General features: G+C 38.6%; 1 protein-coding gene across 1 annotated transcript; it reads right to left on the reverse strand.

The window, feature by feature from the left end:
* Nucleotides 1-141: 141 nt before the first annotated feature.
* Nucleotides 142-19187, reverse strand: LOC125233011 (FHF complex subunit HOOK interacting protein 2A-like). The gene is made up of 13 exons (XM_048138895.1): nucleotides 18974-19187; nucleotides 18597-18737; nucleotides 16993-17214; nucleotides 15767-16171; nucleotides 14723-14916; nucleotides 14208-14313; nucleotides 13175-13337; nucleotides 12102-12223; nucleotides 11518-11669; nucleotides 11111-11233; nucleotides 5970-6060; nucleotides 4197-4714; nucleotides 142-3293 (listed from the first exon to the last, which is right to left on the reverse strand). Exons 1-13 carry the CDS (start codon nucleotides 19016-19018, stop codon nucleotides 3185-3187), a joined length of 2391 nt encoding a protein of 796 aa, XP_047994852.1. The 5' UTR covers nucleotides 19019-19187; the 3' UTR covers nucleotides 142-3184.
* Nucleotides 19188-19282: the final 95 nt, after the last annotated feature.

The following is a 19282-nucleotide window of genomic DNA, read 5'->3' on the forward strand; positions in this document are numbered from 1 at the left end:
AAGACAACCAGTAAATAAAGATAGGTACTGTTTGTTTAATAAATCTTTGTTTAAGTATTTAAATTTAGACCAAATTCGAGGAATTGATCCTGTCACGGAATTCTACGAGACTTTTTTCGTGAAGAAGTTAAAGGAAAAACACTTGATAAATTAGTTTTTAATTCATTTTATTCAACAGGCGAAACAGGTAACAATGTTGTGCACAGAAATATCACGTAAATTATGCTATGTGTACCTTATATTATAAATTTATAAGATAAACCTTTCATGTTGATATTTTGAACTTAAATTATTCAGTTTTTTGTAACTTTATTATTTTGTAAGTTGATGAAAGTTAATAACTGGTGTTTTCATCAGTGGTTTCTGGTATCGCGGGATAACTCTAAGTATGTCGTAAATGAGAATGAAAGGTGTCATCCTGTAGCTTTATAACGCATTATTAAATAGGGAATGTAATAAATAAGCTACACTAAACTAAATAATACATTATTTTCCATTAACACTTTTAATTGTTTTATTTACGGTGATACAAAATAACTCTTTTAAAGTTTATGTATTTCACAACGTTATTTTTATCTTCTAAGTTTGATAATGCAGCATGACAAAAAGAGTAGAAATGGAAATTACTTTTTTTATTATCATAACAACACTACTTGTGGCCCATTTCTGAAAACTGAAAGTAACAAGTTACAAGCGAAAGTCTCTTTCCAACTTGTCATATTAGAAATTGACTACCGGTTGTAAATTGTAACTTGTAGCTTCGAGAGATGGCTCCTTGGTCTATACAAAAGTCAACTCAATAGTTGCTACATGAAAAACGATTTACATGGATGGTGGCGACGCTATTAATCTCTGCTCTTTTGCCTGGCTGTACAAGGTCTTGGTTTATATTATAGTTTGTACGGGAAAACCATCGCCATTTTGCTAGTCAACGTGTAGAACATATGATTTTTCATGGACACCAAGCGGTCGTGCTGGTGAAAAATATATCTACATTAAAAGTAACAATACTCTACGGAAATTTTATTGACAGTAATAACATATATTCAAATAAAGTAGGACTTTTTAAATATTAAGTTGTGCTATGGTTTTATAATTTTTAGTATTAGGAAGCGACCATGGTAACGTAGTTTCGTTAAATAGGTCACTGGTGACATATAAATAAGTTGTACATGTAAAAATTGTGACCAAGTATTTATAAAAACGTAAATCATGGTTTTATGATGCATTTGACCGTACCAATAAACTTATAACTTTCAATAAACAAACTAAGGTTTATTTATGTTAACAATAAATGTAAGACTAGTTTATTAAAATAAATTTTATAGTTAGAAATTAAATAATGAATAAGCGTAATAAAAGCATAACTTAACTTCATTAGGTCTAAGTGACTTGATTCATAAAATAAATACCAACAATGATACCCTAAAAAAAACAACAGGCATGGCGCAGTCGGTTGGATCCTTTCTTCAGTACAACAGATCTCTCTTTCTGATCAGTATAAGAGTGAAAGAGACAAATGCTTTATTTGCGGCCATAACTGTTATATACATAAACATCTGTCAACCCTCACTTTTTTCGAATTACAAATAATTTTTCGAGTATTAGGACCACGTAAAAATACGCTAATTTAGATTAACTTTTTCTCAATCAGAAAAAAATACAAAAACAATGACCCATAAGTATAGTGAACACAGTTCTAATGATAAAGATTGTCTATATTATTCGAGTAAAACAAACTAAGCCATTCATAGTCTAGCAGTTTAGGGGCGAATATTCTAGCGTAAAAACTGCATTTCAGCATTATTGCCACACATCAAAATGAAATGACCACTAAACGGACCAAATATTGAACCAGCATCAATGCAAACTTTTGGTAAACAAGTAAACATTAAAAAAGTATTTAAAAACCATGGTGCCATGCCTTCTTGACAGCCGTCTCCAGACAACGTGCGTTAATCGAGACACGACTTCGCGAGTTCGCGGAGAGAAAATAGCGCCAGGTTGACGTATAACTCCACATTCGCACAATTTCACGTCGATTTTACAAAAATAATTTTGTTTTCCGTTATCAATTTATAAATTATATCAGAAGCTTGTTTGTTTTCGCTCTTAAGAAAAGTTGGCAGCGATGTCGACAGGGCAGACTTTACTTGTTAAGTAAACGACGTAAACGTCAATTTTATCAACAGAAGTTTGACGTTTTAAAGTAACCCCTGCACAGTGTGTGGCGTCAAAATTGTAGCCAACTTAGCCGGTTGCATCAACCACAGTTAACAGACACATCAACGTCACGCAGCAGAAGTCTATGGAAATTCCCATACAAAAAAGAAATACGAACGCTAAATTCGGAAACAGACGGTTTGGTGCAACCGCCTGACTATAACGCCTGTGCACGCTCATATGTGACGTGCAGGGGCCCATTTCTCAAACAATATTAGACTGATATTGTTAGTCCACGAACTGTCAAATCGTATGGGTTGCCATGACAACACACTAATATTATTAAGTTGAGATTAGACGTGCAAGTTATTGCTGCAAGTTTTGAGACAGAAGTATATGCAAGAAAGAGATGCAGATATTTGCCACTCACTCTTACCTATAGTTGCGTCTCAAAACTTGCAGCAATAACTTGTTGGTCTAAACTCAGCTTTAGACTAATAACTTTCTCCAAAACTGGTATAATAGATGTGGGTGCTAAGACAGCCAAACTTAAGTGGGATTGGGCAGGGCATGTTTGCCGGATGCACCCGGAACGGTGGGCCAAAGTGACGACTGAGTGGTTACCGCAAATTAGTCGGGGCAGAGGACGACCAAAGAAGAGATGGCGGGACGACCTCGACGTATTTTGCAGCAACTGGCAAGAGCGGTTATCAAACCGTTCCTCACTGGGGAAAGGAAGGGGAGGCCTTTGCCCAGCAGTGGACAAAGGCCTCCCCTTCACCATATAGGCTAGTAAAAAAAAAACTTTCTAGAAATGGGCCCCAGCGGGGCGGGGCGTGCGGCGTACACGTCAAGCGATTGAAGCTACAAGTGTCCTCAGTCGACGCTGCATAGACTGTATGCACGCTTGTCCGCCGCGAAAGCTGCGCACCGAGCGTCCACTCAGGCCTATATTGGTTCTCTATATGAGCTGAACATTCACCCATTGGTCCGTGATTCCTTGAGAAGGTGGTAACTAGTTTTATCTGTTGACGTGAGCGTGCTGGTACTTTACGAAGGCGATGGCGGCGAGCTCCTTGCAGAACTCTTCTAGGACTATTAGGCTTTCCACCAGTTGGTTGTGGTCACAGCTGGAAGAAAAAATAGTACATTGTGTATTAAGGGCGGAAAGTGAAGGATTACGAACTAGAGAGAATAACTCGAATTTGTAATCCTTAAGCCGCCCGTGATATACACAATGTTTTTCATCACACTCGCGAAGTAACAACCAAATTTTAAACTAAATGTATTGAAATACCTACGCTGACATTTCGAACATTCGTCCGCAGTCTTGTAATTTTTGACAGGTCGTGAAAGGCCCCACCCAGGTGCCGGTGCAGGTGCAGGTGTTTATATACTTATTGATCATAATGATTGCGAATAATATAATTTATCGTTATATTATTGTTAACAGAACAGAAATCACATGTGACAGTCCAGTTAGGTGCGACGACGAGCGTAGCGAGGAGTAGCGTGTTAGGTTGACCGGGAGCAATCCAGAAATGACTTTTTAATGTAAATTGTATATGTCACTGTAAAAGCTCCAAGCGCGCTTCTATAAATGGCACAAGTTTTTCATGGAACTTCCCCAAAACTTTTTAAATAATTTTATGATGAATGATTTTCTTAAACACAAAATTATGAATGTTATTAAATATTTGGATAGAATTTATGATTGAAATTTTTCGGCTAAATGATTATTATGAACAGTGATAGTAGTACTATTGATAATAATGAAACAAAATTATGATAAGTAAAATTATGAGAAATGATTATTCGGAGCACAAATCGGTATAAACAATAATTTTATAACAAATAATTTTATATGAGCCAATATGGACCCCTAAATTAGGTATCTTTGCAAGGAATTTTATGAAATTAGCAATCATGTATATGGTGGGGTATAAACTCTGACGTCAAAAAGTCAAAGAAAGTTTTGTTTTCAAAGATTTAAAAGATATCAATTAAAAGTGGAAGATGGTGGTTTCTCTTACCTTTCATCAAATATAGGATCCGCACTCATCAAATGCTGTCTCGTGTTCTCTATGACCTTCTTATAATTCCTCAACCGAGGTATCTCCATGGTCAGGCGTTTCGCCAACTCCTGCAGAGTTTTGAACAGGGTAACCGTCTTCTTGGATGTGGGTAGCATGGGGTTAAGTAAGTACTCATGTAAGTTAGGATGTGGGAGTAACGCTAGCTTGGATATTATTGAAGTGAGGTGCAAGTTGAGTTGGTATGGCTGGTTGGGCATGTTTGCGAGTAGTTTGAACAGCATTCTGAAGAAGGGTCCTTCGTCGAAATCTTCTTCGTTGGCGGTTAGGTCTTGCGATCTAAGGACGAGTCGTTGTGTGAAGTTGTGTTGGCAGGAGTGGCAGGTGTCCTTGGGCTGGAAGACGTCGTCGAGGTGTAAGTCCGCCTCGGGGCGGCTGTCGTAGCTGTGCGTGGAGGAGGTGGTGTCGGCCAGCAGCTCCGACGGCCAGTTGAAGGTCGACGTCACGTCCAACCAGAACTGGAAGGTTTTTGGATTGTGACTCTGGTTTTTATTTTTAATTGTAAATATGATAAAAAATATACTTACTAAGTATTTCTGATAATCCGATCATTTAAAATTAACGTGTTATCTTGTACGAAATCAACAAAATGTAGTATTTTCAAATAATTTCTGAACTAGACGAATCTTAATTAATGCAATCGAGCGATCGACACATAGCGATCAATGCTGATTGTTATCCTTTTCCGAAACCACGCTCAGCACTGTAACTTTATTTATTTTCCTAGATTTAAGCCTATTTTCATGTTGTGTGTGTTTCGAATAAAGTCTAGTTCATTCATTCATTCATAAAGATTACAGTTCAGAACTCTGTATTGAGGCTACGATTGACTTTCAACACTAATTAATTTTATTTCGATCACACTAGGTTCAGGTTTTGTCTGCGTTTCATATCTTCAAAATTAGGTTAGGAAATAGGAGAACTAAATACACTAGTCATTTTCCAATACTCAATGTAGCCATATCTACCTACAAATCAGTATTAGGTACAAACTTTACTTCGCATCATTTTTTATTTGTTAGCCGGGTCCACACAGAGCGAGGCATGTCGCGAGGCAATGTTTTCTCGCGGCAAACGGCTAATGTAGACGTGCCTCGACCGAGGCGGGAGGCTCAACCCAGGCCGAGACACGTCTATATTGGATAGTTGCCACTCGCGACGTGCCTCGCTCTGTGTGGACCTGGCTATTTAACCACTTTTTCTACTCCCGAACTGTTATTCATCATTTAGTGTCGTGCATAGATCTTTACAACCCTACATAAAAATCTATTCTCCGAAGCCAGCTCCCACCGGCTTCCCGCGCATGCGCGCAGTAACGAAAAAATTGAAAAAGCTGTATTTGGCTCTGTAACCATGGCAACGTTTTGTTATAAAGTTACTGCGCGCGTGCGCGGAAAGCCGACGGGGCATGGCTGTGGAAGCTGGCTCAAGCGCTGGCATTGCAAACAGCCGCGTCAAAATACAGGACTCAGCGTGAATTTCACGAAAGTTATTCTAGAAAACTATTAACAACTAAGTGCATGGTCGTAGAAAAAGTATTGTATGCAACAGTGTTTAACTGAGTCAAAAAATACTCGTGGCGTCTCTATTAACAATTTTTGGCTTCGCCTGAAATTGTTACCCATCACGTCACTCGTCTTTTTTGACCTCCTTCGAACGCCGGTTGTATAAAATACTATTTTTTTTCTCTTTAACATTTTTTTACGTATTTACCTGATAATGCCTATGCGCATCGTGTATGTAATGTTCATAGTCAGCCCCCACCGGGTCGGACAAGATGGCCCGCGGCAGCAGCAGCAGGAAGCTGCAAGAAGCGAAATGAAACCACCGCTCAGGAACAACTTCTTTAATCAAAATATAACATAAGGCTTAAAGTAATCACAGATCGGTTGGGAGATTTTGAATTTTTATCACCCTTTTGGTTTCGGCATCAAATGTATTGTAACTTTATAAAAAAAAATAGCGCCTCTGTTTGTGTTTTTACGTAATATTTATTGGCTTATTGAGCCATAGATTAGAAACTAAATTATTTTGTTAAGGACGTGCAACCTGCGGACCGCAACTTGCGGTAGTTACCAAAATGTTAAATATGTAAGTACGTAGTAGAGGTGCACTGAGAGAAATTTGCATTGCGAATTTAACAAGTTCGACTTGTTGCGGGTTTATCCGTTTGAAACAAAAGTATTTTAGTAAACGAAATAAATCACAATATTGATGTTACAAGTCGAATTTGTTCGAACAACAAGGTCAAACTTGTTAAAAAATATTTATTTGATTGAATCAGCCAAACATATGTTTAAAACATTATGTGTCATGTTGCTTTTTAACCCCCGACGCAAAAACGACGGGGTGTTATAAGTTTGACGTGTCTGTCTGTCTGTCTGTCTGTATGTGTGTCTGTGGCATCGTATCTCCCGAACGTATGAACCGATTTAGATTTAGTTTTTTTTTGTCTGAAAGCTGAGTTAATCGGTAATGTTCTTAGCCATGTTTCATGAAAATCAGTCTAGTATGTCGCGGTCGGGGGTTTTTTCAAAATTTTAATTTTGTGGTTAGGTTATATAAAATCGACTTGTTAATTCAAATATATTGTTGATTCAAATGACGAGTAACTTGTACAATGTACTACTTAGTTACACTTAACAAAATCTAACTTGTTGTTGAACCAAAGAGCACGTAGGCGCTATTTTAACCAAAAAACTTGTTGAACGAACATGAAAACTGGTTGTTTTTTTCTCTCAGTGTATGTTTGTAAAGTAATATCGCTACAATATATTTGATGCCGACATCTACAATATGTATACAGTGCATACTGTTTCCTTCATAAAATTATTAAGTTAGTTTATTTGGTATCGCTGTAAGTAATTGTGACAAGAGCAACAAATTAGAAATTAGTAGCGTAGGGTGATAATGATAGCGACAGGCCAAATTATACAAAAAGATTTGTAGAAAAATAAACAAAATAAGACTCTTTAGAGACTGAATAAAATATTTAAATCACAGATCTGTTCCCCATAGAAATAATCCTGTATATTATCACAACTAAAATAAAATATTTCATATTTGTATAAAGTCACTTACTAAATATTTAGATACTTTATAATGGCATTCGTCGGACAAATTGAGCCAAGAAAATTAAAAACTAAAGGCACACTGTCGGTTCACCGCCGAGTACACAATCTTTATAGTTTACTAAAGACAAGTAACACGTGCGAGTACAGTCCAATATCAACCTTCGGGCATTCCGACAAGGTTTAAAATGACACGCGCACGATAAACGTGGCCCTCAAAAACTTAATAAAGTTAATCTGTAGTAAAATATCCCAAAATAATAATGATTTGTACGTTCCAAATGGCACCTATTGTTATCTGTTATGTTATCACAATTTAAAACTTTCAATAACATTGAAATTTGTAAACAACGCGAGTAATGTAGTATATAAGTACGTTGCGTGAAGTAGATAATTAAAACTAACATGCTTTCTAGAGATTTAGAAGCATTTATTATGCAATACTGCAGTTCGCAAATATTTATGAAGTCTGCTAAGAGTACAGTCACCTACAAGAACATTAGGTACTAGTGAAGGTCACAAAAAGATGTGACAGGCTCTTTTGGCTCTACAAATAAGATCATGTTAGATATTATTGCGACCTTCGATTTACATGTTATTACAGATGACTGTCCTTGCTTTTATCTTGTCATTCTGTCAATAATGTTAAAGTAGGACATGCAGAATTATTCACATCTAATCTAGGGATCGTGTACGCAACGGCTACTAATAATAAAACAAAAACTATAATACCCAACACCAAAAACCCATATTTACACTTTTCTTACATAAAAGAACTTATATACAATAAAATTATTTACAATAACTATGTATATTACGATAAAAAATGTAAATGTGACTTTTATAACTCACACTTACTATTTATAAATTTGAGTAAATTTTGCTTTAAAACTACAGTTACAATTTCACAGTAATACTGGTATATGTCAAATGTAAAGGTTCTGTCAATGCCAGACGCTTTAAACTTGAATTTAGTAGCTTTATAAAACTGGGTATATCTAACGGGTATAGCTAACAGTAGCACTCTTAAAAACTCATACGAACCTAGTCGCAACCAGTCAAGTCAAATTTCTGTTACTAGTGTTCGTCAATGCTTGTGACTGGGCGCACGCCTCGCGAGGAAAATGTCCGTGCTCATGCGATCACGTTTGCCTCGCCCGAGCAAATTTTCTCGACAAGATGGCAGCCCTCGGTCAGCTGTTCAAAATAGTTCTGCACGAGAGCATATATAGGGAACTTGACTGTAGTTAAAATAAAATATTTTATACCATGCACGAAATAAAACATCAGATAATTATAAGAAAAACATGGACAGAAGTTATTTTTAAATACAATTTCTATTTAATAAGTCAGGTAGAAATATAAAAAGTAATTGAGTTGACCGTGACTTCACTCAATTCAATTTCATATAAATTCCATATTAGCAAGTCGTTCAAATTCGTTTTGACAGTTCTTAAAAAGAAGCTGCTTTGACTAGGAGGCAAGTAGCCTATTTATGACCGAAGGCCGCCATCTTGTCGAGAAAATTTGCTCGGGCGAGGCAAACGTGCCGTGCGCGCATGAGCACGGACGTTTTCGTCGCGAGGCGTGCGGTCAGTGTGGATCCGGCTATTGAAATGAAAATGGAAGAACTTTTCTTTGGTTAAACATTTTAGCAAAGACATCTTAATTCCAAGTTTCATGCCGTTTTAAGAAGTTCGGCGGCAGGTTCGTGCGAAACTTAAAAGTGATAACGATGGAACAGATGTAGTAGATACCTACGTATTGTCACGTAAACGCACGAACGTGTCATGCTATTTTGATCAAACTTGGTACGAAAAAAACAGTACTGAGTTTGACTATAGTAGCAACACAATACGAACATTTGCGAGAAAATACTACGGGTAAAGATTTATGCATAGGGTTGCAAATAGAAAAAATAAAACAAAGGTTTTTTTTCAAATTATTGAAACAAAACCTGGCATCGTTGTTATTTTTCTAAATAAGATTAATTTTTCAGATGAACAACTAATAGTACTAATACCACAAACACGGTTTTTCGTGATTTATAACGTTTCAATAACAATAACGTACATTTTAATTCGATAAACATTCAGAATACAAACATTTTTTGAGGAATCCCCGATGCGGCGTGGAGCGTGGAGAGATGGTGGTGTTGCCAACAGTAAATGGCGATAACTACCAGCTACAGGCAGGCAAGCACGGTCGCGTGGTAACCGATATAACGTCAGGCCGTCCTTTCCGCACTATTTGTAAGTGCGATAGGGACCCACCGTTGCGATAAAGTTTATCGAACTAGTGTGCTGCGCCCACAAATTTCGTTAATGTTAGTTTTATAGAACCAGATATTAAAGTTGTTAAATTAAATTCGTTTAAAAACAGTATAAAAATATTAACTGAATTGCAAATTTCGAGATTTCGTACTTTAGAAAAAAAAAACATATTCCAGCAAAAAACCTTTTTTTGCAACCCTAAGTATGCACTACATCTGTACATTTATACTAGATATGAATAATTAGTATTATGATGTAGGCGTGGCGTTGGGGATGGGAATGTTTTCGCCGGCCATCGCCTCCTCTACCTGCGCTTTGAGCAGCTCGAGCCGTCTAAAAAGCAAGCGTTACGTCAGTTTAGGTCATCGCTGAAGCACAGATTATTAATAAATTACTAACGTAGCAGATCCTTCACTCGCCCGCAAAACGACAAATACCTACGTTTTATTTAACTAATACTAATAAGTTGCTACGTAAAACTCAGAATAATAGAAGGTATTTACGTGCCACAGGCGGGCGCGTGACGCCTCTCGGCCACTTGTTACCTCGAGGCAACTGCTAGCGGGTAGGTACTTAACGCGCGACCGCGCGAGTTACGTAGGCCTGGCTGAAGCACTATTTAGCCCTTTGGGGTAGTCAAGTGGTGGCTTAATCGTTAAACGATCGGAAGGTAACAAGTGATCGAATGATGGGAGAAGCTGAAAGGTATTTTTTATTGATGTTTAACGGTTGTCAGATTGGCTACATCTTTTTGGGATACCAACACCTTGGGGAATTTCAAAGATAAAGAATATTGATATGTATTTGCAAAATGTAATGATGAACAGTGGTCGATAGTTATTTTAGTGAGAAGCATTTTGGGCAATTGGTTATTCTGGTTTGGTTTGCAATCCTTATATCCGCGGCTAGGATTCAGCATGCGGGTTGCAGTTTAGAGCCCTGCGCTAGATAGTGACAACATTTGTCGTGCTATTTTTGCAAAAAACAAGATTTCTTGAAACGTGTCAACTCGAGCAGTGAAACTAAGTCCCGTTTTTGTCTATATACTAACCTCTTTATTCATACACGTTCACTAAAGTTATCAAGCCGATGACGTTCGTTTGTCCCTTTCCGACGTATTAGTGTGATAGAAAGGGACAAACGAACTTTATCGGCTTGATAACTTTAGTGAACGTTTATAAATAAGGGGTAATATTTTTAGACCCTGATGTGTAAATTCAGAGCTAGTTTAGGCCCTGGTCCCACCGCGAGCTAGTAAGCTTCATAGCTTAGCTATCGGCTATAAAAACGAACAAAAGATAAGCACTCCTGTGCAAACAAAAGAGACACGGCGATGTTTATAGTAACTCGCCCAGCGGTGAGCTATTAAAATAGCCGTGTCTCTTTTATTTGCACGGGAGTGCGATCGTTTTTATAGCCGATAGTCATAGATAGCTCGCGGTGGGACCAATGCCTTAACAGTTTAGTTAAGCAATTCCTCCACCGAAAAGCCTAGTGGCTACGTGCGTACCTGTTGATAACCCTGTGTATGTTCTCCGAGTCCCGCGGCTCGGGCTGCAGCCCCTCGGTCTGCAGGATGTCGCTGATCTGCTCGTTCACGTGCTCCTCGTGCTGCAGCTGCTTCATCGCTTCCCTGCAACCAGACACCTTTACACATTTGATAAAGAGTGTGGGCGCCAATGTGGAACCTTGGGGTACTCCTGACTGTTTATACTATGATTTTTCTTTAGAAATTTTCTTTCTAGCTTATTTGACTTTAGAGACATAGAAAGCTTCAAAACTTTGAGAGTTTTGACACAATAAATGATGGTTTTCGTTTGGTAGTTACTATTTACTCCATGCTCTACTTTATAAAATGCCTCTGAGAGTTCAGTATACCAAAAATGTATCTAAATTATTGTTTTGTATTGTATGCACCTGTTTCTCTCTCGCTCGCGCCACAGCGACACGTCGTTGAGCCTGTCTCGCTCGTCGTCGTCGGGAGGGGGCGGCGCCACGTAGCCGCGGGAGCACACGCGGGACAACACTAGTCTGTGAATGCTGTGCTCCGTGCCTTTCTCCACTATTGTCTGTGGGAAAAAATGACGTCGTGTAGTGTTTCTCGAGAGTTTTATTCTATGCTTTTTTTCGGAAGATATTGTATGTAGAGATAAAGAATTTACGTAAAATCCTCAAAAAATCGTTAAGTGCGTGCTCTTGAACGTGACATTGACTCTTAAATATAAGCTACACCTAGGACAAAGTTTAACGGTCCTTTGATACTAACAAACAAGTCTGTCAGTTCTATCAATTCTATCATGCGAGTCAGAAAAAGAAATCAAGAAGCAAAATATGCTTAAAAAATAACTTCTTAATTCATAAACGAACTCTAAAGTTATCAAGCAGATAAAGTTCGTTTGTCCCTTTCTATCACACCAATACGTCAGAAAGGGACAAACGAACTTTATCGGCTTGATAACTTTAGAGTACGTTTATGAATAAGGGGGTTAGAGTTTCCTAACCTCAAAGAACCGGAGTGTCTCCAGCGTGAGTTCGTGGTTGTCCGTGAGGCAGTTAGTGATGAGCGTGTGCAGGAGCGGCCACTCTGACAGCTCCCCATCACCCACAAGCCAGTTGGAGAATTCTGAAAAAATGGGAAAAATAGTTTGATTCTATGAGATGAGGCTTAAAGGGCTCTGGGATCCAGGCAGGCAAGTATATGGTCGGATTGCTCGCGTAATAAACGATACAACGTCAGGCCGTCCTTTTCCCACTATCTGTAAGTGCGATAGGGACACACGGATGATTATCCAACTAGTGTGCTACGCCCGCTGAACATAACATTAAAAACCGTTTGACTGAATTCTAGATATTGAATGGGTAAGCTACTACGTAGGTATACTGGAGCTAAATGTAAATTTCTTTGACCGGCTCACTTCATTTTAGGAAACTTTTACACAAATGCACCTTAAACAGTGACAGTTAACTAGGTAACGAAATAAACGTATTGCATTAAATAGAATAAATGACTTTCACATACATAACAGGTACCAGTGAGATAACACTAAAGTAATGAAATGAATAGCATTGCTTGTTTTAAACTTGCATGACGGAATTTGTTAAACGCAATTAACACCGACCAAACGTTCATCGTTAGACACGTATCTACAGTCAACAACACATCTGTGAATACAGACAAAGTGCCAAATATATGTATGCAGATCTTTATTGCCTGTGCATTAAGGTGTGTATACATATAATATTTTTGGCACTTTGTATTCACAGCTGTGTTGTGGACTGTACCTAATACGGATTACGCAACTCACATTCTTTTTATTGTATTTATGATTTCTTATTAAGATGATAATTGTTAAAATATGGCAATATGTAATATGCTCAGTTTTCACTCGCATTCCCCGCTCATCGTTTCAATCCCATAATGCGTGTTTATCGCAATTTATGTTACGAATCGTTAAGAGAAACAATGTTTATAAACTGCGTTTCGAAACAAAAAATCTCGAAGTGCGTCCGATAGTCTCGCTTCTGCGGCCCATTCTAGAAACTTGTGTGGAATGTTCTAGGTGTGATAACAAACCTAGTGCTAGGTCCGTGGAGTCGACCAGCTTGAGGCATTTGCTAAGAATAGCAGTAACCCTTAAAGCTCGAAGTGCGTCCGATAGTCCTGCCTCCGCGGCACCTTCTAGAAAGTTCTGGCGGAACGTTCGGGAGAGGTGCGCCGATATCGTGGGGTGGCATTCCTGAAAATATCATAACAGTTTTATCGAAGTCGTCGATGTTTATTTTCTTTTTGCGTGGGACCTTGTTTTATACTGGTGTCAATGATGTAACGGCCTTCTTATTTCTATAAATATTTTTCACGGCAGAGCTACAGACACCTTAAATAAGAACAAAAAATAAATTAAGCTAAATCGAAACCAAATAATCAGTACAGGACAACCGCACTATAAATTGTCAGTACCGGACATGTCAACAAACGATTTCGGAACATTGTTATCGAAATACTGTGAAATCCTTCATCCTTTTTTGTTGTTAGTAAATTATCACCTTAAGTATAATTATTTTCACTTTTTTAAATATTATTTTGGGCAAATTTGCGATGAAACCGTTAGAAAATTGAAAATATTTACTTCTCGTTTACATCACTGACATTCAATGACTTTTGACGACGGGTGTCAAATATTAATCCTTGACAGTAAAATAAATTAGTTCAGCTGAAAATCCGCAACGTGGCGAGGGTCAAATAAAAACTTATCAGGCTATAAATAAAGGTAAGACTAAACTATTATGGCGGTGCAAAACGTTAAATCAGCAATTCCGTCAACTTTGTACAATGCCACGTAAGCAAATTTTAATTGATCCTATTTTGTTACCAACATTTAGTAATATAATTCGACTTTCGTAAGATATATACAGGATAATTGTTAGAATTAAGAAAATATAGATACTAGAGAACCTTAATGACGAAATAAAACTTAATAAAATCTCAATTCATCAACAAAATCTTGGTAACAAAATAGGAATTAATAAAAAGAAATTTAACTTTTCCCTTAATTTTTGTACAAAGTTGACGGGAATTGCTGAAATATGAGGTATGAAGATTTATTTACCTTCATCAGAGTATCACAGTAGTCGAGCCAGGAGAAGAAACTCGTAAGTTCTCTGTAACCGTGGAACTTGTTGTAGTCTTTATCACCGAAGTCTTGTGCTACGTACCTGAAAAGATTATGTATATTTATTATTTGTTATTTATTAGCCTATTCGATCATTTACTATAGTATCACAATACTTACGCCCATGTGATGTTCAAGTGCTTACGCCCATGTGATGGGTATACTTGTCGGCCAATTTATCGATAATCAGCTCGAAAGCCGGACTACAGGTCGACACTAGGTTGGCTGTATCATCTGTCATAGACGATTCTAATTACTTACTTACTGGAGCATTGAAATACTTACGACCATGTGATTTTCAAGTGGTCGATATCATTAGGGTCAACATTAGCCGGTATGGCCTTATATTATATAGCGAGGCTACAGGTCGTCACTAGGTTTCCTGTATCATATATCATATGTCGTAGGCCATTCGATCAAATACTTACAGAAGCATTAAACAAAATACTTACGCCCATGTTATGTTCAAGTGGTCGATATCATTAGGGTCAACATTGGCCGGTATAGCTTTATACTTGTCGGCCAGTTTATCGATAATCAGCTCGCAAGCGGGGCTACAGGTCGTCACTAGGTTAGCGATGTCATCGTCAGGGAGGGACGACACTATCATAATGCCTTCGCACGCTCTTAGGACTACTTGGTTATCCTGAAAAAAAGGAAGATTAGTAGAAATCCTTATCATCAAATCTGATTTTTTTTTATTAATTTAGAACAGTGGTGGGAAAAGTTCGGCCGCCACCGGTCATTCAAAATAGTGTGATATGGCTAGCATGGTACTAAAAATGCTTTTTTTAACCCCCGACGCAAAAACGACGGGGTGTTATAAGTTTGACGTGTCTGTCTGTCTGTGGCATAGTAATTAGTAGCTCCCGAACCGAACGGATGAACCGATTTAGATTTAGTTTTTTTTTTGTCTGAAAGCTGAGTTAGTCGGGAGTGTTCTTAGCCATGTTTCATGAAAATCGCTCTACTATGTCGCGGTCGGGGGTTTTTTCAAAATTTAAATTTTGTGGTTATTTGGTGTAAATCTGGCCCACCTCTAATAAAATTCCTTCAAATTTTGGCCTGCAATGAAAAAAGATTGCCCACCACTGATTTAAAATAATGAACAGACGGTTGAGCAGAGCTTGTGCTCTCGCATGCGAGATTTCAAGTCGCGCTAGATGTACTCGTACCTATGGGCTCGCGCGAGAACGTAAGCTATGCTAGCGCCCGACAGGTTGTTTAAAATAATAATGTAAAAAAAATTTCGGCTTACTGTGTGATTACTTATTAGTAGAGTATTTTGTAAATATTATGATTGTTGTGCGTGTATATTCTAAACAAAGAAATTCTGGTGGTGTCACATTGACATGGGAACTAGTCACACGATTATTATTGATATTAACGTGTGACTTAGCCACACTCGATTATAAAAAAAAATCCTCTGGTCATCTCTGTTTCATATTTTGTAATATGTAAAGTGAAATGGTGTCTCCAATCAAATGTATACTTACAGCACTATTCAAATACGACAGCAACAAATCAATGAGCAAAAACTTGTCATTATCATCATATACGGTCTTCTGACTCTTGCACGACGCATTATCATCAGCCGAACAACTACTGTTACCGTCCCCCGTCGTCCTTATAATAGAAACATTCCTTAACGGATTCGGGGGCAGTTCCACTTCGAATAAAGGATTCTTCTTTGGCGTTTGTACTTTACTTTTCATTGGTATTAACTTCTGTATATCTTCTGGCGTGCTGAGCAAACTGGACTTGTCTTCGACGAATGGTGTTGTGAAGATGTTGGCCAAGCCAGGCTCTTTTCGCACTAGGCCGCAGAGCGTTAGGAGTAGTTCCACCTCTTCCTTTTCGGTTGGGGAAGCGGGGCTTTCGTTGCATTGTATGAGCATACGCTAAAACAAATAAAGTGTATAGTAATAGTATGTAGATCAGAAAATATTAATCAACAGAGGCAGAGCTCTCAGTAGCCGATCCGACGCCACTAACGCCCCAAATAATGATTTAGTGATACATATCGAATTCCTTGTAAAGGCCGATATAACAAACACAATGCCCGAGAGCCCAGTCGCCGATCTAACGGTACGACTGAGTCCCATAATGACATTAATGAACTCACCTGTAAAGGCCGCTACACATGGGCACTATTAGCGCACGGCTGCCTAGTCCTGCGCAGCAGTGCCGAAGCTGCACTCAACGCCAACGTACGCGCCTCTGGAGGCCGGTCGGACGCTACCTAGCATCCAATAGTACTACTTGTAAACTCACCTGTAAAGGCCACTACACATGGGCACTATTAACGCACGGCTGCCTAGTCCTGCGCAGCAGTGCCGAAGCTGCACTCAACGCCAATGTACGCGCCTCTGGAGGCCGGTCGGATGCTGCCTAGCATCCAATAGTACTACTTGTAAACTCACCTGTAAAGGCCACTACACATGGGCACTATTAACGCACGGCTGCCTAGTCCTGCGCAGCATTGCCGAAGCTGCACTCATCGCCAACGTACGCGCCTCTGGAGGCCGGTCGGACGCTACCTAGCATCCAATAGTGCTACTTGTAAACTCACCTGTAAAGGCCGGTACACATGAGCACTATTAACGCACCGCTGCCTAGTCCGGCGCAGTAGTGCTGACGCAGCACTCAAAGCCAACGCACGAGCGCCAGGAGGCCGGTCGGACGCCACCTAAGCATCTAATAGTGCTACTTGTAAACTCACCTGTAAAGGCCGGTACACATGAGCACTATTAACGCACGGCTGCCTAGTCCGGCGCAGTAGTGCCGACGCTGCACTCAACGCCAACGCACGAGCGCCTGGAGGCCGGTCCGAAGCCGCTAACGCCGCGAGGGCATCCAGTAGTGATATGGAGCGCTGAACTATTGCCTCTAAGCAAGGACCGACTGTGCCACCTTGCTGCTCTTTCTCTTCATCTACTATTAACTGAAATGAAAAATCTTATTAGAAATGGAGAGTCATAGTCAAGTAGCATTCTAGGTTTATTCTACAGTAAAAAAAAAACGAATTGATGATATAATTTATTTTATAATTTAGTTCTTGAACATAAAAGCTACGGAAAAACAATAAGTCTTATAGGTTTACATTTAAAAGGTTCTGTTTTATTATGTAAGCCGATCAAGAAATAAGAATCCATAATATGTAGTACATTACGCTACAAAAAGAGGAAATTCGAAACAAGTGGTGATAAATTAAATTACAACTGATACAAAATGTTTGTAATAGTACTTTGCAATTTCAATTTTTGACATATTGCGTAAAGTTCAATATGTACTGTAAATATAGTATCTATTTGGTTTCAATTTTGATGTGATGTGTGAGTAAAAATTACACAACAATTGTTCATTTGACTCAGCAACAATAAAAAATCAACATATATACACCATACAAAATGTCACTTTGGCTGATGTGTCACATTGTGACTAGCAACAATAAAAAACAAATATATGTCACTGTTAGGCAGCGTTCCCACTTATGCGTCGCGTGTCTCGGGGCGCGCAAAGGGCGTCCGCGCCACGCCACCTGAGTGTAATTCAAAAAGCGTCTCCTCAGTACATTTTGTATAGGAAGGACGTAAGGCGCGCCGCCAAGCGGCGCGGCGCGCGCCCCGCCGCCGCCACGCCACCTGGGGCGCGTCTTACGTCTTTCCTATACAAAATGTACTGAGGAGACGTTTTTTGAATTACACTGAAGCGGCGTGGCGCGGACGCCCGTTGCGCGCCCCGAGACACGCGACGCTCTGGTGTGGCCGGTCACTTATTAAATTAGTGCTTTATCTGCTTCCATGCTCAGTGATAAGGCAGTCTGGATTAACTCACTCCATAGTAATGAACTTTACAGATTATTATAAAGAATAAAGCTTAAGGTTGTATGTTTGCCAGTGATTAAATTGAATAAATTATATATTTTATAACTATACATTAATAAGCTTAAAATTGAGTGTCTTGTTTAAAAGTCACATAATTATAACTGGTCAGCCAATATTGCAATACATATAATTAATGCAACCATCAATATTTATAGACAATAACTTATGTTAGAAATGTCAGAATATTTTTACATAGATAATTCAGCTCTCTATGGATAATTTTTTTATGGACCCACTCTGTAGTGGGTCCATTAACAGAACTGTGCAGAATTATTTTCATGAATAAGTATGTAGTTATTTACCCTTTTCAACAGGTTTTAATATTGCTTCATTTGTTATAGATTGGTATATCATTAAAAATTGTTGGACTTAAAGCTACATTCAAGTTTCTTGGTTTTAAACTTTTGAGTAGTTATATATTTTGTATAAATAAACCAACCTGCAACATTTGGTGTAAATGGTGAGGGATCCTGGTATCTTCAATGTGGCCCTTGCTGTTGTCATCATAGTTCTGGTAGAAGTTTATTATCATCTTCCAATGGTACTCAAAGTCCTCCAAGCGGGTGGCTGGAGGTGCCAGCTAAGTCAAAAAATAGATCAGTCTCAAGAAATACTGTACACTTCTTCTAGTAAAATACTAATTAGTAGTAAATGGGTCAGCAAAAACTCTTCATTGAAACTAATTATACTTATTTATTATGCAAATGGTCTCTTTAACAAGGTAAGCAAAGTTTAAAGATATTTGTATTGGAATTCTAAACGTAAACTGCTCAGGCCTTCAATAGCGTTTTAATGCCGACTTATTTTATTACTTACGACGTCTGCTGCTGATTGCAGGACATCAGAAAATCGGCTTAACATCTCAGTAAACAATTAACACACTAGGAATTACAGTTAAAGATTGCACATTGAACACAGCCACACTATGCTTATCACTTGCAGGCATCCCAAAAATTCAATTTTTCGTTAATTCTCATTGTAAACACTGAAATCTCCTGAAAAACCGTAATGTGTATGCAGAATCGGGACAAATAGCTATCGACAAGATAGATTTTTCAGTAAATGTCATTTTCATCGATATCACGTTGCAAATGGCTGGGCCCGCGCTGGGCCCACGCTGGGCCC

Source organism: Leguminivora glycinivorella, chromosome 1 (assembly GCF_023078275.1).
Source record: "Leguminivora glycinivorella isolate SPB_JAAS2020 chromosome 1, LegGlyc_1.1, whole genome shotgun sequence".
In the NCBI taxonomy this organism is placed as follows: domain Eukaryota; kingdom Metazoa; phylum Arthropoda; class Insecta; order Lepidoptera; family Tortricidae; genus Leguminivora; species Leguminivora glycinivorella.